This window comes from Triturus cristatus, chromosome 8 (genome assembly GCF_964204655.1).
Source record: "Triturus cristatus chromosome 8, aTriCri1.1, whole genome shotgun sequence".
NCBI classification, from domain to species: Eukaryota; Metazoa; Chordata; class Amphibia; order Caudata; family Salamandridae; genus Triturus; species Triturus cristatus.
The window spans coordinates 1,111,946,134-1,111,970,236 of NC_140591.1; the positions used below are offsets into that span (position 1 = coordinate 1,111,946,134).

The 24,103-nt window shown below is 41.7% G+C and overlaps 1 protein-coding gene across 2 annotated transcripts in view; it reads right to left on the reverse strand.

Annotated features, from left to right (window-relative positions):
* Positions 1-2,853: 2,853 nt before the first annotated feature.
* Positions 2,854-24,103, reverse strand: part of TXLNG (taxilin gamma) — a 172,324-nt gene continuing 151,074 nt past the window's right edge. For both annotated transcript variants that reach the window (XM_085622676.1, XM_085622677.1), the window contains exons 9-10: positions 17,873-17,968; positions 2,854-5,974 (exon numbers count right to left, since the gene is read on the reverse strand). In XM_085622676.1, the coding sequence (XP_085478802.1) occupies positions 5,642-5,974; positions 17,873-17,968 (429 nt within the window). In that variant the 3' untranslated portion in view covers positions 2,854-5,641. The remainder of the gene's footprint in view (positions 5,975-17,872; positions 17,969-24,103) is intronic.

Consider the following 24,103-nt stretch of genomic DNA (forward strand, 5'->3'; position numbering starts at 1 on the left):
GGACACTATGTCATGGCTAGGCAGGCTGGCAGCCGTTAAAATGGCTCTCCTGTCTCGCATTCTCTAAGTGATACAGACACTACCACTATGACCCCCACCTCGAATATTGGCAGAAATGCAACACCTAATTGGGAATTTCATATGGGAAGGGAAAAAGGCCCGCATGGCACGACATCAAACATTTCTGAGCCAGGCTGATGGGGGGGCTTGGGGTCCCACAGCTAGAGAAATATTTTCAAGCTGCGCAACCACGATATATGATTGGGTGGTATAAACCAGTCTGAAAAGCATTGTTGATTTATTGATCGCACAATTGCAGGGATGCATATATGGAAGGGTCCCTGGCTCCCTAAATAGCTTAGGCCAGCTGGAGCTTATATCTCGCTGGTACGGAGGGCGACCATCGGGACGTGGGACAGGATGCAGGAGTCCAGTGGCCTTTCAACCCCGTTTCTCTGCTGACCCCTTTCATAGGTAACCCAGACTTTCCCCCAGCGATGGAAGGGAATAGGTTCCTGAAATGGCAAGAAACCAACTGTAAAAGGATAGGTGACTTATTCGACGAGAAAGGGATTATGGCTTTTCCCGAACTGGTATCAGGTTTCGGAATCCCCCAGGACACCTACTGGCAATATTTAGCAATTCGACACTGGGCAACACAACCTCAGGTGCAACCCCATTCTAGCCGTCCCCTCACAAAATTTGAGCTTTGGTATATCACACGCACATCAGACAAGCAACTGCTTTCAGATATCTACTCCTTTTTTAATAAGCCCAAATACAGACCCCAGCGCAGCGTAGGAGGGAATCGGAACTGGAGAGGGAATTCTCCCCTAAAGAATGGCAGGATATAATTCCCAGGGCCAGAGCCGCCTCCTGCTGTACTGCGGGAAAAATGTTTGTAAAGATAGTACACTACTGGTACTATACTCCAGTTAGAGTTGCAAAATGAAAACCCAGTGGCAGCAATTTATGTTGGCGCAACTGTGGGCAGGTAGGCACGCTCACCCACATTCTCTGGCAGTGCCCAAGAACACAGGACTATTGGACCACAGTCCTTCAGGAAGTCGACTCCATCCATCACACCGAAATCCTCATATTTCCCAGTTACACCCTTTTGGGACTGCCAAACCCCCTTACCTACCCTCTTAAGCGATGTAGGGGAAGAGCCATTACTTTAACACTAGGAGCCGCCAAACAGGTGCTGCTGGCTCGCTGGGGAACGGAAGACGTTCCGACTAAACTAGATTGTCTATACAAGGTATGGCAGATAGTGGGCATTGAAAAGATTACAGCCAGTTTGGCCCACACCCTACCCAAGTTCGATAAACATGGGGTACCACCATCAAATTTCTTTCCTCCAAATTTATGGAACTCACTTGAACAAAATACCGCCAAGTGCTACAACTCCCCACCACGAAATCCCAGCCAAGCGACCAACCCCAGACAGAGGAATAATCCCCCCTGTGGCTACCCGTCAGCAAGTTGGATTCTTGAGCCCGCCTTAGGCACCAGAACTTCTTCCTCGCCTAAAATTCCGATATTTTTTCAGTCATCAAATATCAGCAGGACTCCCATTTTCTTGGCCTTAATTGAATACTGGGGTATTCTGAGATCAAATTTACTTTAAAACGATCTATGGATTTGGTCAGCAAGGTATATAAAAATAAAATATGCATAATTTCATGATCTGGGCGTATCATGGTGGCCTACCATGTGAAAGGTTACCATTCCCCTAAACACCATAGACAAATAACAGGTTACAGGAGGCATCCATGCCCAATTCTATGTAAAATCTCAATTTGATCAACACCTGAATCCTTAATAAAAAGCAGGGCAACCACTCCATCATAAATCCCTGCCACTAATTTTATGAACTGGCAGAAGAAACAACCATTCTGAAGCCAGTAACACAAAAAGTCCCAGATCAAAGGCTTTTTCCTTATCAAACGACACAGTTAGCAAGGGGCTCTCCTTTGTCACAACTAAGCCCAGAGACTTGACCAAATAGTGCATATTGCCCCACCCCTTCCTGCAGATCCGCCTCTATAACCATGTAGATCAAACTGAGTAGACAACAAGGCTTCTAAAAATGAAACGTTTGTTTGTAAGCAAGGGCACGTCTGAAGGGAAACCAGAATGCATAAGCAGGAAACGGCTTACTCAAAGTTCATTAATCAGTAAGGCCATCTAGTTTTAAAAGTCAATGGTATACTAGAGATAACACAAACATTTCTGTGGATTTAAAACAACTAAAATCCCCAAATGTTCACAACATCACTTGTTCATGCAGTCACGTTTTAGGAGACTGACAACTACCTTGACCTCAGAATAAGGAATATGTATCTTATTAAAAATGCAAAGGCTATTTTGTGCATTATGCGTAAAATCGCCAATTGTCCTTCACAATAATAAGTAACATGAAGTACAATGAAAGTTTCAGAACTGTACTGTGGTACAAAGAAGAAGCACACGTGTTTAGCATACATATTTACTGAATCTATACATAATTGTGTAGATAAAATTTCAGTTTCACAGTTGTGAAAAATCTCTACAAAATGTTTTTGAAAAGCAAAGCAAGATTGACTGTTCATTCCCCCCTTTTCATTTCATGACAGCAAATAAGGATTGTAAAAATAAAGCAGTGCTTAGCACAAACTAAATTTTTGCATCTTTTTTTCACAGTTATTCTCATTTACAGTATGAAGAGGTAGATTTTTTTCTGTAACACCTGAGAAATGAACTGTAGCACAAAGAGGTGTAAAGGTGTAGCAAAGAAAATACAGATCAGAGCCCTGTTACAATAACCGTCCACATTACGACTCATGGTTCAAAAACTGTTGTCTTCACATGTCAGTTAAGCAGTTTTGATTTATTTAGAAAGGCAATGGCAATGATGGTCCCATGAGGAAAAAAAAAAAAAAGAAAATCAAGATGATATTCAAGGCCGGTTTCGTGTTAAATCAATTTGTCTGATTTTGCAAATAATTTATGTTCTATATTTCCTGACAAAAAGGTATGATAAAACAATGAAACAGTTTGCCAAACAGATAAATAACCCTGCAGATTATTCTGATTTGTAGGAAATAGGAACCTAATTCTATTATCCCTTCAATGAGTCTAGACGCAGCTTACATTCCAGGATATATTTTGCAACTACCACAATGGTATGAAAATGCCCTAGATAATTATAAACACCTTTTATTCCTGCTGAAACCCTGGGGCTTTAATACAAGGATTTTAATGTTTAGTCGAATGCGTTAGGGTACGGGAGCATTTTTAGTACAAGTTGGCCTTTAAGTGATAAACAGACGTAAAGGATTACTTTCTCACAATTTCGAAGTGGAGTCACAATAATTAGGCTCACTTGTTTTTTGAAGTATGAAAACAAATGAATGGCTGTGCTGTTCGTAAGCTCTGCTACTCAAGTATACAGTACCGTACGTGGGGACTTACTCGCCCTAAACACTTAAAAGCTACATCACTAGTGATGCATTGTGGCACAAGGAATTAATCCAGGCATAGGTCTAAAGTAACCCTACAAATGGATCACCGACAAGGGATTGCCATGGTTATTTTCAGAGATTAGCAGTCAGAGTGCAAGCAAATTTGGACCTTCCTTTCACTAAAAATCTGTTCATAGTCGAGCAATGATTACACTGTACCCAACATGATTCGCAGAACTGCTCCGCCCAGTAGGAACTGGTGCACAGATGATTGATAGGGCATCGCCGAATCAAATCATGAGCTTCAATAGCCTAAAGCTAACAATTACAAGCACTAAAGAAGAATCTGACAATACTGAATAAAGGAAATAATGGCGAAATTTCGGGAAAAAAACAAAATCATGTGCTACTCTAAAGATCGACACTACTTCAGAAGTCACTCCTATATTAATACTTAGTCGATGTGAACATTAGCTCATATAAGAGACAAATGTGTACTTACCACAAGGCTTTACGAGCCACGGTCTGAAAACCTTTTAAAATTTGCCTATCAAAAGACGAAAGGACCGTCAGGACAGAAGAGAATGTGGGTTTAAAATGGATCAAAAAGTCACTAACAATTCAAACAAAAAACAGACTCCTTAAACTACCTCTTTCCAAGAAAACTTTTCAATTATTTTAAATGTACAAATAATTATAGAAGCTTTTTCAGTGCAGCAGGAAAATTCAAGTATTTCATAACTGTTTACCGAAAGTAAGAAACACCTGCTTTTTGTGCATGTCAGATTTCGCCAGCCAACTTAAGATCAAATATTTCTGAACCAGAAAACACAATCTGGAGAAAGCTAGTCACAGAATCAAAACTATGAGAGCAAAAGCAGCCGAAATGCAAAGCATACTTCACAGATTCCAGAGATCTAAAGTATTTGATCAACAGGGTTTACTCAAAAGGTTAGTAATGGTAGTGTTGTAAAGATCAAATGCCCGTTTCCAGTTTATTCAACAGGGGTTTTCGACGTTTACAGTTCCAATAAAAATATAACTTTTAGAGCAACATTAATCATAGTTCGTCAAAATTACGCAAGTTTTACCCTTACTCTTGCATAACAAGGAACATTTGGTCCACTAGTGTCCGCGAGTGGCACTTCGTTTATTCATTAACAGGTCAAATGAATGTTTGTTGAAAACAGAATCATTTCACATCTTTTCTTCGTACAAACATAAAAGAAACTGGCCCTAATGAAACTATAGAATTAAAGGAAATGCTAAAAAACACACCCAAAAAAAACACTAAAAGAAAAGTTATTCCTCGTGGCAGCAGCTTATATTTGGAATATGTGGTATAGCGACAATGGTCTTGTGCCTATTCCACACGACGTCTAAGTTGTACTCCCTACTGACAGTCACACACATTATCAGAATGGGTCTAGATGCAATGGTAAACATTTGCACCAAAACTCGGTGCTTACGATTAAACAAAGGCCCCTCCTGTACCGAATTGAAAGTACACATCAACCGCTTAAGCAGGAATCCTTCTGAATTGAGCTTGGATTGCCTACAAAAACCCTGAGAAGTATACAAGACTGTAACACACCCTGTTTTCCATTTGTGAATGGGAGAATCAACTTCAGCAATGATGTATGGTTTGAGGCATCACATAATCAAGTCCCTGTAATCAGTCTTGAACAAATTTGTAATTCCCTGTTATTCTTTACAAAAAACAAGCTCACACTGACAAATGGTTGCCATTGGTACTCCGAATGTAATGTCTCGTTTGCTAAACACAAGGAAATAAATGAATTAAACACTGGTAAACAGTACGATACTTCTTTAACAACTGATTATGGTCCATTACAATTTACCCTGAAATGTGGTTTACATTCATGCATGGTTTGACCAACATGTTGACATATGCTGAGAAACAAAACATGCATTAAATCTGAAACTATGTGGAAAAAATGCGCGAAACAAGTGGCAAATAAAGATCGATTTGACTACCCAAAGCAACTAAACATCCTGTACTACATCAGTCCAGTAGTTCTAAGAAAATACAGATATGGTAGAAAAGTAAGAAATTTGTCACCACAAAACCAAGAGGTACCACCAACAGAGAATGTTATACAGAAAATATATATATATATATCTATATGTGTGGATATATATATATTTATATACATTTCAACATGGTTTACAATTTAGTCAGCAGAGTCAATGCTGGTCATAGAACATGTACAGACAGTCTCTTCAATGGAATTCTCAACAAAGGAGAGCGAACTTGCAGCATCAGGTTGGATTCCAGGTTCTTTGTCAGTTGTAGTTACAAGCTCTTTAGTAGTCTCTTCGATTGTACAGGACGACAACATGTCCACCATGGTAGCCTTGGCTATATCAGGGACGGATATCCGATCCTTGAGGACCTCGACTTTTTTATTGAGCTCATTTCTCTCTGTCTGGAGGGCACGGCACAGTTTCTCCAAACGCTCAAGCTTAATCTGGAGGCCCTTGCACTCTTTGTCTCGAAAGGTTTTCTGTGATCAGAAGAAAAAAAAAAAAAAAGAAGACCATTAAGGTATTAAATACACAACTTTGGAATGAGTGAACTATCTGAAACACATCTTCACAACACTTATCTAGATGTGACCTAGGCGAAAGAGAACAGATTAGCTTCTTGCCACAGATTAAAATGCAGCTAATTATCCTAATTGAGCTGCATACTGCACATTATTTGCCTGGACACAAATTAACAAGCCAAGGAAGTAGGTGAGGGTGCACAAAGGATTTGTTCAGCTTCAGATGTACACCACCAATCTCCTTGCCACAGGGAAATAACTCACAGTATCCTCTCCAGCCCCTCAATATTCGTTGCGGGTTCCACAATAACAACGCTGTGATGCGTGAATCTATTTTCTGATCTTAAAGGACAATCCACAACAGTTACTTTTATGGTGACACTTATCTTTAATATAGGAGCTCCTTCCCGTTATCCACTTGCGGGATTTCTTGCCACCTAGTGGAAGGTGGAAACTGATTCTAAAGTTGCTCATGCATACATAATATGGGACAAGTTCTCGCCAGTTCCCTTCAATTTGAAAAATTGCCAATCATTGTGTGCTTTATGATCAATGGCAAAAGAGAGGACAGGGAGTCTCGGGTAATGAGAAAAAGCAAGTAACTGTGTGGTCTAAAGATAAATTTATCCTCCTCATAAATCTGGTCTCTTTCCCATTCTCAATATTTTGGTATGTTCCAGATGAAATGTGCATGAGAAAGGGGAGATCAGTACAAGGTAGCCTCGGGAAGCATGGTCCTAGACAGAGGGTTTACAGACAAAATAAGCACAACCTTGGGAAGGAACTTTAATGGTTCACAAGTCAGACTGCGACCACTAGCACATCGTATTCCTACTTCCCACCAACTGCTACTCTCAGCATTCCAACCCACAACATTCTTCAACAATGTTTCACATTATAGTATTGACATTAAATGATTAACGGAAAGGGGAGAATAGTTATAAGATGATAAAGATCAAATAGAAGACAACAAAATCAACCACAAGATAAAGGACTAAGACAAAAACTATAACTGCTATGGGCATCATACAAACACTATGTTACAGTATTAGGTCATACAAATGAATATCCACTGTTAACGTGCCTAAAGTCAACCAATACCAATCTGTGAAATGTTGAGGCATGCGCCTGTCTGTCCTCAAGTATGTGCTGTAGGGCTTTTATTTGTTTCTATCCTGAACAACAAATGTATAGGTGGTTTCCAAATGTGCTTGAGAAAAATGAAAGCTTTTCAGGTGGACCCACAACCAGCTTATCTTTATTCCAAGTCTTGCCATCACTGGTATGCACCATACTAGGTTACACCTGAACAATCTGTGCAGGATCATAACATTTGGATTAACCTTTGATAATCTGGTTTCTTAATTCTCACCCACTTACCAACAACCAGATTTCACTCATCCACCTTTATAGAAACACCTTGATACTTTCTCTAAACTTCTTTACTCACATCAAACACATGTGATAACCGTGACGTATCAACCGAACACCTGTTCATCCACGTCCTGTTTAATTTGGACCCTGGAACAGCACAAATGGAGACATCCCGGTTGAAATATTAAGTGTAGTTTGCCCAACTGGTTTACAAGCTAATAAGCAAGTTGGAAGTTGCCCTTTAACATGTGAATTAAGTGACACACTAAACCATTATGTCTTGGGTGGTTTAGAGACATCCTGGTATGTTTGATACCATTAGTATCCAATACCTCCTTCATTTCAACCGACACCACTGGGTGCCATTGTATATCAGCAACTCATCAGGGTTACCTTCCAATATGAACAGCCTTTGAAGGAATTGAATTACTGAAGCAGTGTTCACAGTGTGAACAAAAATGATTTCAGACCACTTAAGCATACAGTCGATTGATACAATGGCAACTTTGGAATATTCACCAAAAACTCTGATCGGACCCATCAAGTCTTAGGCTAAGCTGGACCCCTGTGCAGAAGGTGCTTCCACCGAGCTGACAGGAGATGGTAGAGTCACCTGGGTCTTATCGCTAACTATACAGGGACTTACAAATGCCTTCAACTGATTTGTCAACACTGTGCCACCAGAAACCCTCACGCACCCTGTGCTTAACTGCACAAATTCCATTGTGAGCCAACTCGAAAAAGGTACAATCAACTGTTCTAATTAACACAATAAGCCTTTGACAAGTGAGTTTTGACGCCACATGAAAATAAGACAGCTTTGCATTCTATAAGTTTAGCATTGGGCCACTCATGCGTCACACAGGTCAACTTTTTTGAGCACAGCATCGATTTCCAATTCCGATCTCAATTCACCCTTTCAGCGACATCACACAAACTTTTTCCTCATCCTCCTCAACACACTTATCAACTAATTGCAAATCAATTTTGGAAAAAAAGTCGGCAACTACATTTTTTTTTCTCCTGGTAAATACTAAATTCTGTAATTATATTCTTGTAGTCAACACAGTTATTTAGCAATCCTCAGCGTGGCCTTAGCAGAATTCTTTGCACTGTACAATGTAAGGGTTTATGATCAGTGTGGAGAACAAAAGGTACACACCCACACATGTTTGAAAATATTGTGCACTCTACCATAAAGCCAATGGTTCCTTTTTAATGGTGGAGTAAGTGTGCTCTGCACCCAGTGGTCGAAGTGGGGTAAATAAAGAGTAGGGGAACTGTGGGCGGAGAATCAGAGGGCAGGAATAACCCGTGGATTGGGTCAGTGGGCGGAGTCAGAGATGTGGCAGAAAGAGCAAAATATCCCAATTTTTAGTATTTGTTTCCCATTTCACTAACCAGTTACAGCTTATTACGTTATTTAATTTAACCAATGGATACACATCTTTATTTAAGGTTTAATATGAGTTATTGACATTAAAATACATTCACAAAGTGGGATAAGTTTCCAATCAAAGAATGTCCCAAATATCCTTAAAAGTGGAATCGCAAGCCATTTGTCTCCCAGCCATGGAGTTTCTGTCATCAGCACTTCTCCTCCCTTTTTCCACAAGAGCAGTTCAAACATGAATGGCAAAATATCCTAGTTTGCAAAGGTTTGCCACATAATTATGGCTCTACCATACTTGCCACATAATACATCATCTGCTGCATAATCTGACGATTTTAATTAGTAAATTGTTTATAGCTCAAACGGATCAAAAGTTCCTAAAAAATGTGACTTGTGCTGCTGTGAAGTGGAGGGCCCTTTGCAAAGGTTGACTGGTCACCTTTTCTCACTGCTGCAGTTGTATGTTCCTCTGGTACTAAGAAGGAAAAATCTTTGCAGAGACTGTTAAGCATGTGTAAAAATGACAAAATAATAAAGTATCAGAAAATTTACTGCACCACTAACACCACACATTACACAGAGACAATCAACCATACGTGTGTAAATCACTGTATAGGAAATGTTAAATAAGACAAAGAACTACAAGGTGTAGGAGTCACATGAAAACCATACTAGTAGGCAGCATAGTTTAATAGTGATTGATCTGGAGAAACACAAACTCAAAATTTAAAACGTAATACCATGGTTGGTGGTTCTCTTTAATAATCAGAACTGATTTCTACCCAAATGTACCCTTTTTCTGCAACATTAGGATAACCAAATACTGGGGGGGAAAAAACAGAACGCTCTAATTTATACCTTGCAGTTTGCATGCAGCTCTAACATGACAGTTAGGAGCTCACTGTTCTATGTTAGGATTTTAACTTATTAACTGCAAGTAACAATAGGGTCGCTCCGACAAACGCAGTAACCCACTGACCTATTTACATTATGTGCACTTTGTGATCTGCATGGTCCATGTTCTTAGCAGCAGGCACATTAACCCTCCGCACTTCCTTTCCATGAGTTAAAACGTCCACTAGACAAAACACCATCTCTCTACTAAGAACATTAATCACTGGAGGTATCATGACTTTTATTGTTGCCGCAAATTGATGGAGGCCAGCAAGGAGGCAACAAGTGCTTTTAAAACCATGTTAAACTTGCAAACACGACGCCCCCACCTGAAGTCAGGGGCAGCTGCGGTCCATGCAGTTAACAGCAGTGGGGAGGTGGAACCGGGTTAAGGGGGGATTTCGAGGGACAATGCTGAGGGAAAATGAATTATTTAATTTTCCCTCTGCATCGTCCCTCGAAATCCCCCTTACCCGGCGCTTCTGCCCCACTGCTGTTACCTGCACGGACCGTGGCTGGTTAGCGCCTGGTGCAGTCGCACTGCCATAGAGACACCCTGCTCAAGGGTCCTGTGACCTCAGTGACACACTCACTGTCACTCTATGGTGTGCTGCTTCATAGGCCTGCCTGCAAGACTGGAGGTGAACTTCAGAATAAATTGTGGCGGACAGGCCTTCAAGGTTAACCTGCACTTGCCACTGCTAGGGTCCACCTGCTGGTGCTAAGACACCAGGGCTTTTAACTGCTTCCATGCTTAGGACGAGCCCAGCTCGTCATGAGGCACAGTGGAGCTGTGCTCATGACGAGCTGGGCTTGTCATAACGGTCGCGGCACTCCCACATGCAATTAATTCCCCGCCTGTGCATGAGAATCAATCAGTGGGTGGAGTCGTGACGAGCCCAGCTCGTCATGAGCACAGCACCGCCCCCCCCACGCCGTAGGGGAATTACCCCCGCAGCGAAGGGGTTAAGATCTTGCGGGGCCTTCTAAGGTCTAGCATGGGAATATGCTCCCTCATGGGGAGTGGTCTGGTCATGAGGGATGAACCTGGTTCCCCAGTTCCAAATTCAGCAGCTCTGATCATAGTGCCACATTGTCTTCCCCACTGAACACCATACTGCCCCAATGAGAGAAACTTGCACTGCAATGACCCGCTATAAACACCTGGATGTGACTCAATTCAAATTACGCACTAGACAAGAGCGATATGCTGCCTAAAAAAAATTTACATCCTAGAACAAGCAAACACTCGTAGGGAATGCAAGTTTAGCATGTGAAATGTAAGCAGGAACAACATGGTTACCTTTTTCTTTTTACACTCATTATTCAGAAATTAGTGAGTGCTTTTGCCTGAAAAGTTAAGTCCATGACTACAGGGCCCAGAAGGGACCCGCTTCAATTCCTACTGCTTATATCCTTACAAAACGTAAGCGGTATGGTTTAAAAAGACCACGTTTTTGAATACAGAGCAGCAGTATGTCTTTTGTTTTCCAATTCACCCATCAAGCAGGTATTTTAGTATTTCTAGGAATAGTGCACTTTCCCAATAGTTCAAAGAGTGATGAGAAAACAAAAATAGCGCTTCACTGGCAAACACTGTAAAGTGGCGCTAAAGTGTTCAGGTGTGAATAAATCAATCTGGCCACCTTGCAACCACTCTGCCTTGCTTCAGTTAGTTGGTTAGTTATTTTTCATATTTCGAATGTTTTATTTCTCTCTACCCCGAGGCTGCACTTAGAAATTGAAAAATGTCAGAAAAAGACAACGATTCCAGCAAGTGTTTTTCTTTTTTGGATCCATTTCACAGCGGAGCAAATAAACGAAAGGAGCAAAGAGAAGGTAATACCTGTTTCTTGAAGTCTCAGTTTTCACTACATGATGAGGAGCGAGACAGAAAGAGGGAAGAGGGGGAACAAAGGGGGTGGGGCAGCTGCCAGCGGTAGGAGAACTGGACACTGTCCTTGTCTTCTTTGGGCACGAAGGAAAAGACCGAGTCCTTTTCCTTCTCTGCCCGTTTCGCCTGTCCCCAAAACAGAGCCTTAACCAACCATCAGCCTTGTTGATTTCTGCTGTCCGGGAGGCATGTTTAAAATAATAAAGTAGGGGAACGGACTCTATGAAATTAAAGAAGTAGGGGCACGCCGTGCCCTGCCGATCCCGCCCACTTCGACCACTGTCTGCACACCTAAGTGCTCTTGATGCAAAAGCCACCATGTCCTCCCTACCATTCTTTCTGTGTTGCATCAACGCAGCTCCCAAACCACACTTGCTAGCATCAGTGATGATAGTAGAATCCTTAGTGTCAAACTATTTCAATAGTTTAGCAGCAATGATGTTCACACATACACCATCAAAAGCATTCTGACACTTTTCACTCCATACAAACGTAATACCTTTTTAGCAGATGCCTTAATGGATCAGTCTTACTGGCAAAATGGGGAACAACGTTTGAACAGAATTCTGCCAACCCAAAAGGATATCAATTAGTCTCTGTTGGTGGGTGGCAGGGCTTCCTCAATAGCTCTCAATTTAATTTTGGGTGTAACCCTACATTTAGATACAAGGTGCCCAAGATAATCTACTCACTCTTTCCTAAACTTACATTTGTCACGTCTCAAAATTAAACCTCCATTTTGTACGATTTGCTATACCTTATTCAGTCTCACATCGTGTTACTTCACACTGTTACCAAATACAAGAATATCATTGTGAAAGTTGTGAACAACTACACAAACTTTGAACATGCCTTTAATGAGTCATTGAAATAAAGATGAGGCAGACACGAAGTCAAACGGCATACTCTTAAAATGGAATGCTCTTTAAACGGAACGCCCCTTCAGGAGTTACTAAGGAGTTTAGGTGTCTATATTCTTGACCTAAAAATACCTGATGGTAGTGGCTGACGTGTCTAGTGTGGTAAAAAGGGAAGTACCCTCTAAAGTACTCAACAGCTCATTTATATTGGGGAGGGGCTCCCTATCAACCCATATACTTGGATTCAAATCAAGTAAATCCACACACCCACCCAATGTATTGTCACACTTGAGAGCTAATACCATTGGAGCCAGCCATTCTGAACCTTCTATGTGTTCAATTACATTCATGCCACACAACATATCCTACTCCTTACGCAAGTCTTCCCTTAGATACAATTGCACCATGCACACCTTGTATGCAACAGGTGTGGATCTAGTTTTTAACACTATCTTGGTTGGAAACCTTTCAATTTTCCTAGATGTTAAGAAAATACAATGGTAAATTTAATCACCCACTGGTTTTGAACCATAACAGTCATACTTATTAACTCAGATTTGGAAATCACGCATTCAGGAGGGCTAGGACCTATAATTGTTAACTGCTCTCCTTGATCATTCCAGCCTCAAAGATTAGACCCTTCTTTTGCTACATAGACCGCACACAGTACTTGTTCCTTCAAGTTGAAGCAAACCATCAAACTGACATCCAATCTCAATCTTTTTCCTCCGTACACAAATATTTATATTTGAATCTTTAAGTACTTGTGGCATAAAGTTTTAAACAACTTCTGGACCAATCAACACAAAAGGTGATCCAGAATCGGCCATTAAAGCGTACACTAACACCATTAATTGTGACATTGTAATACAGGGTTTACTTCTAAATGGTTTCAGCAGGGTAACATTATCTTCACCACCTATATCACCTGTTGAACTAGCCGACTCATCGATCGGAGTAGTACTAGGTGTTCCATCATTCACTTTAATAGTTAATACCACATTACTACTCGCCTCACTTCCATGCTCCATATTACACTCTTCCAACTGAGACATAGTCTATCTGCATAAGGACATACTCTTGCAAAATGTCCCTTGCGATTACATTTGAAACACAAAGTATGGCGGGGCTATCGGGATATGCTTCTCTGAAGCCAGGGACTCCCCTAAATACTGAATTAAGGGGCACCGTTTTACTGTAGGGTAGTAGCCAATCGGCTACTAATCATTGGGGTCACTGAGCCCTACATGACCACTTTCTGTGGGAAGAAGGCATAACCATGTCCTGAAATTCTTAAGCATGCTATCACAACAATGGCTACTTTTGAAAAATTGTGTCCACCTCAGTGTAACCCCACCTTAGAACTAGTACTAAACAGGAGGAAGCATGCCTACCCGACTAGCTAATTTTCCCACCTGTCCAGGTGCAAAGGGGGTCCTGGACAAAGGGGATCGGCTTCCTCTCCTGTGCCAGACTCGCATTCCAAAGATGGCAACTCTTTAAAGCTTGCCGACCTGGAGAGGCTAATCAGCAGGTCATCCTGTGGAAGGGGTTATAACACCCTCTTCCTGAACATGCGTTTGTTTTGGGCCTCCTGAGAGCACAGGCTTTCAACCTAGGAGGTCAGAACAGTGTCTCGGGTGGCAGGCTGGCAGAAACCAGTTAGGGAGCACACCAGAGGCTGGTAGGTTTTTAGGGGGAACCTCTAAGGTACCATCTGGGTGCATGAATTGGTAAATTCATACCTGGAATCAGAGTGGGTTTACCAATACGAGATGTTTGATACCAAACAAGGCCTCGAACAATCATAAAAATGTCACTAGACCTGCAGGTCTAGTGACTTAAATAATCTACTCAACCTATATGTAATCCTCTTGACCCATAAACTGGTTACAAATGTTGTGATAGTGGACAAATATTTTAATTAGTTGATCCCCCATTTTCTTCATTATCACATATGAGAGCACCTTCAAATGTGCGAGTTCAGCATGTCTGTTGCACAAAAAACTTTTGTTTGATTTAATAGACTAAACTTTTCTTCCATATCTAACACAAATCTAGCCACATATCGGATACACACAACTTCTGACTTGCCTCTTAGTTCATTACCAGCATTTTTATCAGGGCAGAGGCAGGAATGTTTCTCAAATCAGGTTTAAAAACTACCACTTTTAATAAATACACAACTGAAGCATGAAGTGGTAGCACACGGTCATTTGTAATCAGCAGATTTTACATTGAGAGGGCCACTAACCTTCCCATTGACATGCAGCTTTACTGATAAAACTATACAGTGTAAAAACAATGTTTGGAAATAGAGTTTCTGCAAATATATGTCATTTGCACATCAAGTAAAGTGCCTGGTTTATTTTGCTCCTATTTAACTCTTTGTTTGCATCACCCTTCTTAGTTACAAAATAATTTGCTTTTGTAATTCCGGATGTATTTTGAAATATTTGTAATATTAATTTACAGGCTATTTATTTAAATTTTATGTGTTAGATAAAAATAACTGACATCTTCAGTCAGCTCACTTGACAAAAACCTCTAACTCTAGTAAGAGAGAAAAATAAACCTAATTTTCCAAGCAGCAATGTTAGTTACATTATTTAAAAGACAAACTGACATTTGACCTCTTCCCTTGAACAGACAGCAAATGTGTCAAGATAAAAACAAGATTTAATGGCATCTCTACTGCTCCTTCACTTTCTGAATGAACAGTACACCTGTTCCTTTCTAGCCTATGTTTACTCACCAGATGGGACTAGTAGGTGCTAAAAACAGCTCGACCTGATAACATTTTACACGTAATTTTGAGTGGGCATGTAGATTTTTCGAGGCCTGCAAACATCCCTACTTTCAGTGAAGCCATTATGTAGTTGGGGAAATCGTTTTCACCAGTGTACAGCTGATGTTTTAAAAATGGCTTCCCTGTCCACTTGCACTAGCAGGAATAAGACTAACTAGCACAGGGGCATATCTGCTCATACAGGTAAGCACACACATGTAATATTCAGCACCCTGCCTTAGGACGGTCAGGCATGCTGTAGGGGTGACTTACAAATATCAAAGGCGGTGTTAGGGGATATGGCACACAGGGATGTGTGACATGTTGTATTTTCACTTTTGTCTACACCAAGACATGCAGGCTGCAATGGCAGCTTTGTATGGGCTTGGTGAGGGGTCCCTTAGGGTGGCACAAATAGTGCTGCTGCCTTTAGAGACCCTCTTTAGTACCTCAGGCCCTAGGTCCCAGAGGTACCATTTACTATGGGCTTACAGAGGGTGCTAAAGGTTTTGCCAAGTGTAGAAAATATGTAACATTTTTAGGGAATTAAAACGGATACTGGGGTCCTGGTTAGCTGAACTCAGTACACTTCAATCAAAGCTGCCTCAAATATCAGCCACAAAGTGTGTGTGTGTGTGGGGGGGAGAAGGGGATTCTACAACAAGAACACAGCTCCCTACAAGAGGCATATACTAAACAGTATGCTGTTCCATTGGCCAGCATAGAACGATACTATGCCTCTGTACAGCTACCAAACTTTCTGGTTGATGTAATTTTAGGAAAAATAACGATTACTGAAGGTACATAAAGCACTTCAAAAAGTGCTACGGGCTGTGGAAATGATGGATTTCCATCTTAGTTTTACTAAATATTTGCTAAAAAGTTGCTCCCTTTAACGGATCTACTTAAATATATAAAATAGGGTGGGGAGGTTCCCTCCACTTTTAAGGAATCTACTATAGTGAGCTATCTCAAACAAGATAAAAACCCAATAAATGTGAATTCCTGCTGACCAATCCGCTGCAGACTATAAACTTCTGATGAAAGTTTGGGCTACTCGGATCATGCCTGGTGCCCAGCTCTTAATACATAAGGATCAGAGTGGGTTTGTCACTAATTGTCTTATGGCAGCAAATACCCATTTTCTAACACAGGCAATAGATTATTTCTCGTCTAACTAAACTAATACGGTGAAAATGATGATCGTTAATGAAAAGGCATTCGATCTGGTTTATTGGGAGACCCTGATTATTTTTTAGCTTAAGTAAATTTGGGTCCCTCCCACAATTTACCTTGATGCTTGTGAATTTATATCATGGTGCGCAGGCCAAAGTTATTGTTAACTCTAGAATGGCCGACTGAGTATGAATCAATAGAGGCACATGCCAGGGGTGCCCTTTGTCCCAAATACTATTTACATTCTTTAGTGAGCCTCTGGTAGTGAAGTTACGTAGCAAGGCATCAGCGCACCAGTGGAGGAGGGGGATGTCCAGGCGGAAGCCATTTGCGGATGATGATATCCTTTACTTAAAACCAAATACGAGAATGTACAGGGGGCTCTAGATGTGAATGAAGAATGTACAAGTATTGGCGGTTACAGGATAAATTAAAGAAAAGCCGAATTATTGCTTTTTAATGCATCAGCTGCAGATCTTCCAGTTTCCTTATAGTCACAAGAAAGATCGCAAAATCCCATACGGGATCTAGAGATATGTTACTTAGCTTTTCCCGTTAAATTATATGGCAATGCTGAGGAAAATTAGCAAATTACTTGAAAGGTGGTCTCTTCTTCCTCTGACAATTGGGAGGGTCGCGCCTATAAAAATGTCTGTCCTACCATTACTTTTATTTTTCTTCTCCAATTTACCGATAAAAATCAGTAAAAGCTATTTCCAGGTCCATAAAGAGTTTAATTTGGAATAAAAAGGCTCCTAGGGTGAACTTGGCTGTCCTGCAATTAGATCAGGGTGGCTTGGCACTACCACATAAGAAGACCTATTATCAAGCAGTATTAATGGATATTTTAACTGAACTATTGGATGGCAGTGGTGTATTGGATGATTTTTTTTTCTTAGGCAAAATGGTGCAGGAGTCCGCAATCAGCTTACCAGCTTTTAGCAAAACTGCCCAAGAAGACCTGGTACAAGTCTCTTCATGAGATTAAAGCTTGGCTGTACGACCTTTGTAAATCTCATCAGATCTTAATGGATAATTGACATCTGAAGCTGCAGGAAGGTCATTATGCAGGATCGTATATATCCAGTATGGAGAATATGTTGTGGAATTCTTTGGGTTTTAAGGAGTTTGGAGATTTTTTTTAAGGGGCAAATGCTGTACCTGTTCTTAGTAAATAAGGGTATAACCGTAATTACATATTCAGTAGGCATTTTCATTACTGATGGAGTGAAAACATTGGTTTTGTGGATATTTTTACTGTGAATTTAGGCTCCATAGGTAAATAGCTGAAATAGAATTAGAGTGAAGGCTAGAATGCAACATAAGTGGTGTCCAAGAATTTAGAGATAATAGAATAAAGACTTTCAAAGGTCTGTACTAAGAACCTGGAAGATGCATTTTTTTTATTTGAAAAGGCAACCAACAGCGCCTGGCAAATCATGTAGTGCAATAAACACCAAATTAAATAATGTCTGACCTCTTCAGCCATTTGCAAGAGAACTTTGTTGTTATTTTCCCACTTTGTCCTCCAGACGATTGTTTCTTTTTCAAGCTTCTTTATTTTCTTGGTCATCTGTAAGTGATTTAAAAGCAGATAAACACACCGATCGGGATAAAAATTCACAAAGTCAAAAACAAATACCTGGCAGGACAGTACAGTACAGCTCTGTAAAACGTAATGCAGGTAGAGGTATAGCAATCCCACCCACTGTCAACCTACCACCTCGTGTTTATCCATTAGCACAGTCCTTTCAGTAACTCCTAATTGAAAAAAATTCTATTCAATTTTACAACAGTGGATCATGCTCACGACCTTTGGTGTAACAAGTAAACTGGCATATCTATTTCGTGCATCTATCTCATCTCACGAGATAGAACTCCCATGTAAGGGATGTAAAGATATTGTCGTTTTAGTAACACATTTTATTTTCCAAAATATACCAGTTCTCAGTGAGCATCCAGTGGATCACCACTGTGGGTTCGACATTTCAAACCTCAACAACTCAAGGGAGAACTAGAGCAGTTTGTTATATGAATGTTAATACTCTGTGATCCAGGTGCACAAAATGACGAGAAAATAACATGAAAACCTGACATACCACAATATAAACACTGGATGTGATCCATGAACGATTTTACTTCCACGAAAAGTAAATTGTTCATTAACTGTAAGCTTCCAATTACCCAAATCTAAAAACACAAGTAATAGCTGCATCGAAAACCCTTTGCCAAGACAAGTATTTAATATCAGACTACACAGTCTAAGCTCTGGGTTTCATTCTGTGTCAAGAGACGCCGTCAGAGTACAGATGCAATTGCCATGTTTATGGAGAAAAAAAATCAAAACCAATGAGGATTTACTATGGGGAACTGAAGGAAGGAGACTTTCGCGTCCCAAGAGCGGAGCATGCGATATTGCAGCCATTCTGAATGTTGAAATGATTGGTAACGAGAGCTGGGTGCACTACTCTCTTCTGCTTCAATGGAATAACAAATCTGTCTCTGCTACAGCTCTACAAATACTTTTGACACCTCCGTTTTTCCATCTTTACACGCCTGAACCAATAAAAGGATGGAGATAAATGGCAGTTGTGTTAGGGACCTTACTTTCATACATCTCTGGCGCTTCACTACCATCAACCATTCGCCTCTTCGCGCTTTGGGAAACATGAGTTCCATGTCACAATTTGAAAGTGGATAATTTCAGTCTGACCATTCCCAATCAGCGGTATTCCCAACCTTTGATTTAACCCCAAAAACAAGTAGTAGTTCAAGGCTGTTTAATCTGAACCCTTTGGTGTATTATTCAAGGCCTCTGGCTGTCATACTGCTCAAACATGGGGTGAGATTCCTCATACATGTAGACAATTGTCAGCTTATTGTGAGCTTGAAGAACTAGAAATTAGTTAATTAGCTGCAACGCCAGTTCTCCAGAGTTGGTATCTTTCATATATTCACATTTTGCATTCATTCTCTGTTGTCCTGCTGGGAATTCCTGGTAACTTTAAATATTAGTAAACTGTTAAAATGGCCATAGACCTAAACTACATTTGTTAAGTAGCTCATGCACCTCATTTGAAACAAACTGAACTTTGGTCAATGAAAGTGCTAAGTTCTCCTACTCCTACAGGCTACCACTGCTGAGATTTCATAGCATCAAGTGTGAACAGAGAACAACATTATTGAGCCTCTGAACGGGGAGGAGGGAGGGTTGCATGGGAATATATAAAAGATACCAACACTGAAGAACTGGAATTACAATAAGTAAATAATTTCTTCTTCAGCATACCATCTTATATATATGTGCAAGCTTGAATCATAATAATGTGTATTTGTAAAGTGCACGTTCACCCATGGGCATCTTGGTGCTGAATAACAGATGTTTGTTGTTACCCAACTCAATAGTACTAATTGAATAATCAGAATAGCAAGAAGTACATAATTATAACGAAGCAGGCTCACCTATACTGAAAGATGTTGCGGAGGACTGCTTGTCCCAATTCCAAGTAAGCTGCTGTGTTCACAGTAGTGCTTTGTGAATGCATGCCTGCTCTTTCCGGTAGGTGCATGGCAGAGGTCTTGTAAAGGCACACTAGCGTAGAATGCTGCAGCCATCACCATGCTCATGGCGGAATAAGACTTCACTCTTCCCTGAAGCAGACGCTTGGCTACCCAGGAAGAGGCAGAGCCCTGGCCAAACAGGAAATATCACCTGTTGTCACACCAAGGCCAAAAGCCACAATCAGCAGATAAGAAGAATGTATGTCTTGTCAATGTAGAACTTAACGCACCTGTGCATATCCAGCAAGCACAAAAACCTCTCTTCTGATGTCAATGGAATCAGGAAAAAAAGTGCAGAATGACAGGCTCATTCAAATGGAAGTCACTAGGGACTTTATGCAGGAATTGATGTTAGCCCAAAAAAGGAATGTGCCCCTTGCAAAGAGGAAAAATGGTTCCTTTACAGTAAATGCTTGCATCTTCTATTCTCCTTGCCGATGTAAGCACCAGGAGAAATTAATCTAAAATAATTTGCTGAACAGTCTTGAGGCCCCAGGGGACTAGAGAGCACCATATAGGAGGAAATGCTCTGAAAATTGATCTCATGTTATGTTATATTCATTTGTATAGCACACTAATCACCAGAGAGGGTATCCAGGTGATGAGGCAGATATGTAGGCTTGTGGTTCACAAGGTGCTTATACGAAAAGCCAGGTCTTCAGCTTCTTGCTGAACTCAAGAAGCGAGCAGGAGGCTCTAATGTGTGGGGAGAGGTCGTTCCATGTTCTGGGTGCGATGTAGAAGGAGCGACCTCCAGTTTTGCTTTTGTGGATGCGGGGAATGAGTGCAAATGAGAGTGGCCATGCAGCGGACGCACCTCTGGCGTGCCAAAGCCAAGCCTGTCTGCACCCATCCACGCATGGACCGTGCTCGTTGCCAGGAGCCCTGGACCCCCGGACACCCACAGGTACTCCGCCACAGACCTCTGTGCCCTGGAACCCAGATGCAACAACTGCTGCTGCACATTGCCTCGCTCCACAGAGGGACCGTTCACCTGCATCCCCTGACTGACCGCCCTCGCAGAAACCACTCCATGCCCCTACAACCAGCCAGTACTCCACCGGACCCACTCCGATGTCTTCTGATCAACACCAGATCACTCTGCAAACGCACCACCGAAATCTGGAACACCATCTCCATCATTGCTGACGACGTGATCATCACAGAGATCTGGCTCACCCCGGCTTCGACCCCCTGACCTAGCCACAACAACAACCACCCCACAGACACCAACTCCACCGACCTCCTGGAATGAATGGTTAGCATTGGCCTGACACAGCTGATCTCAGATCCCACACACAAAGCAGGATACACGCTGGACCCCATCTTCACGTCCAGCAACAGAGTCAGATCTATTCACATCTCAGGACTCACCTAATCTGACCATTTTATCATACACTTCACCATCACTGGTTCCCAGGTTGTAAATGTGGTGGGGGCATAGGGTAGCTAAGGCCCCTGAGTGGATGATCTGCATGATTGCCAATGTGCTGTTTCTGGTGAGGGTTGTCCATGCGGTCAGATGGCAGCCATGGTTGGTGGTCGGTAGGTTAACAAGGAGTTCTGCGAGGTAAACTGTTTTATGATCCATTATGAGAAAAACAGTGGAATAAGAATGTTCTGTTTTTCTGAACCTTGATATTGTTGTACCGACGAGTATTTAAGACCATTCTTGACCAGGTCTATAAAATCGAAGTATTTGATGGGGTTGGAATCCTCTGCTTTTGCACTATACAGAAAAACACTTATTTGGTGGTATAGGTCTTTGTGGTTGCTCGTGCTCTTGCCTGCTCCAGAATGTTCCTGCAGTCCACTGGAAGGTCCAATGGACCAAACTCCAAATAGGCAGGTACTATGAAGTCTGGCTCAGCGACTAGAGGTCGTGATGTGGTAGCTCTCCGTTGTGCCTGGAGAGGAACCTGGGGTGCAGCTTCAGTTGTATTGCAAGAAATGCATATAATACCAGGAGCTCGGTGTACCAGTACTGGTTTAACCAAGACAGAGTAATGAGATTAAGGGTACAGTAATCCACCTTTGCCTTCCTCTGGAACCTCAGGATAAACAAATGGAGGAAAGGTGTATACAAAGACGTTGGACCAGTCGATCTAAAAGGTATTGTCCTTGGTTCCTGGTTGCCAAAACCTGCTGAAATAGTACCAGCAGTTAATGTTGCTCTGAGCTGCAAACAAGTCCAGAGTGGGGTGACCCCACTTGTAGAAGGAAGAGCCCCCTTGACCGTGGTGAGGTTTCACTAGTGGCAGTCGGATAGTGTTCCAACTGCGTGCGTCCGCCTGATCATTCTGGCATACTGGTAGATGCTCCACATTGATGTAGACTTGGTGGGCAATGGCCCAGTCCCAAAGCAGCTGCAATTCTTTCAAAAGAGGCAGGGATCTCATTCCTCCCTACTTGGCGATGTTGTGTTGTCTGCACTGATGACTAACAGAGGATCGTGGTCAGGAGCAGTGGCATGTGAGATCCGCAACCCTCCATGGAAGCATCTGTCAATAGCAGCACTCGTTATGCTGAAGGATGGAATGGGAGGGTTGTTTTGGTATATATGGAAAACCGCCAACATAGCCACATCTGCTTCAGCCATCTTGTGACTGACCATGTTGTTCCAGGAGCCAGCCATTTTCTTCCATTGGTTGTCATGTTCTTGTTGGGCAGGTCTCAACAGGAGTCTGCAAAAAGGTCTAAGGAATATGCAGGATGACATCAGGCCGATTACAGATTTGTACTGCCTGATAATGACTGACTGCTTGATAGATAAGATCTGGCACCATGGCTTGGAGCTTTCTCACTGTCTGCAGAGGAAAATATTTTTCCTGACTGCATGTCCAGTATTGCTCCAAAAACTAGTCTTGTCTGAGGTTCCTTAGAGGACTTGTCAATGTTTAATGTTAGCCCTTACCTGTGGAACAAGTTGATACAGGTGACCCTAGAAGACCTTGCCTATTCCATTGATGGAGGTTTAAAAAGCCAGTAATTCATGTACATGTATGACTGGTGACTCATCTGAGGACAGCAGCAATCATAAATAGGTGAATATTTGAGGTGCTGACTTGAGCCCGAATTAGAAGCATTTTGTATTGGTAGTGCTGCTCTGCCACTGAAGAGCAGAGGTATTTCCTATGCCTCCTGTGATGTGGAAATATGCGGCCTAAAGATCCATGGACGTCAGGTAATCATTTCCCAGGAACATGAGGAGGACATCTTCAAGCATGGAGCATTACCATGTGAAAATACGTTTTCCCTGAGGTCCAGATGAAACCTTCACTGTCCTTTTTTCTGCTTTTAATCAAAAAGAGCCTATAACAAAATCCTTGATTTCCCTTGGATCCAGGAACCATTTCCATCAGTCCTGTGAGAAAGAGGAGAATATCCAGTTGTAGCTCCCCCAGGTGAAGATGTTGGGTGGGCAGACCAATTGTTTCTATACAAACGCCAAAGTATTTCCTAAACATAGGATCTGCCATTGTTATTGATTCCAATGCGGGGGCAAAAAAAGGCAAAATTCTCCCTCAACCCCCCCCCCCCACCTGATGACATGGTGATGGTAAGAGGGGGCAGTTGCGAAGAGTCAGGTTTGTTTTCGATTATCCCCAGAGTGGGTTTGAGATGCGCTCCTGTTCCGTCCTGAAGATTTATCAAACCCTTGTCTTGGGTTCCTTTAAGGTACATAGCATAGTCCTGGTCATATCCGGGCTGCTGCTAGGAATATGGACGGCCTTGAGCTTGATACTGGTTGAAGCTTTTTCTAGGGGCCTAGGATCTACAGGATACATCGTAAATAATTATTTCAGGATTTCTTTGCCATATGTATTTTTTTACCAATCTCCTATAGGAAGACTGAATTGTCCTAGTGTTTGCACTGGGATCTAAGTGAGCCTCGAAAAGTAGAGGTGCCGGAACAGAAATACTTGAAGACTACAAGAGCCTTTGCCTATGCAGCAGATTATGTAGCAAGTGTGGCAACTCCATAATTATATGAAAGACTCCACAGAAGTGCACAATTCCAATGGCCTTGCTTAGAGCTTTGCACAGCTGTACCTTATCATAAGGGAAGCAGTGCTACTCCACCAAAACCACTAGATTACTACATTTCTTAGCCGCACTCTATAAGAGTGTGAAAACGAGCTACGTC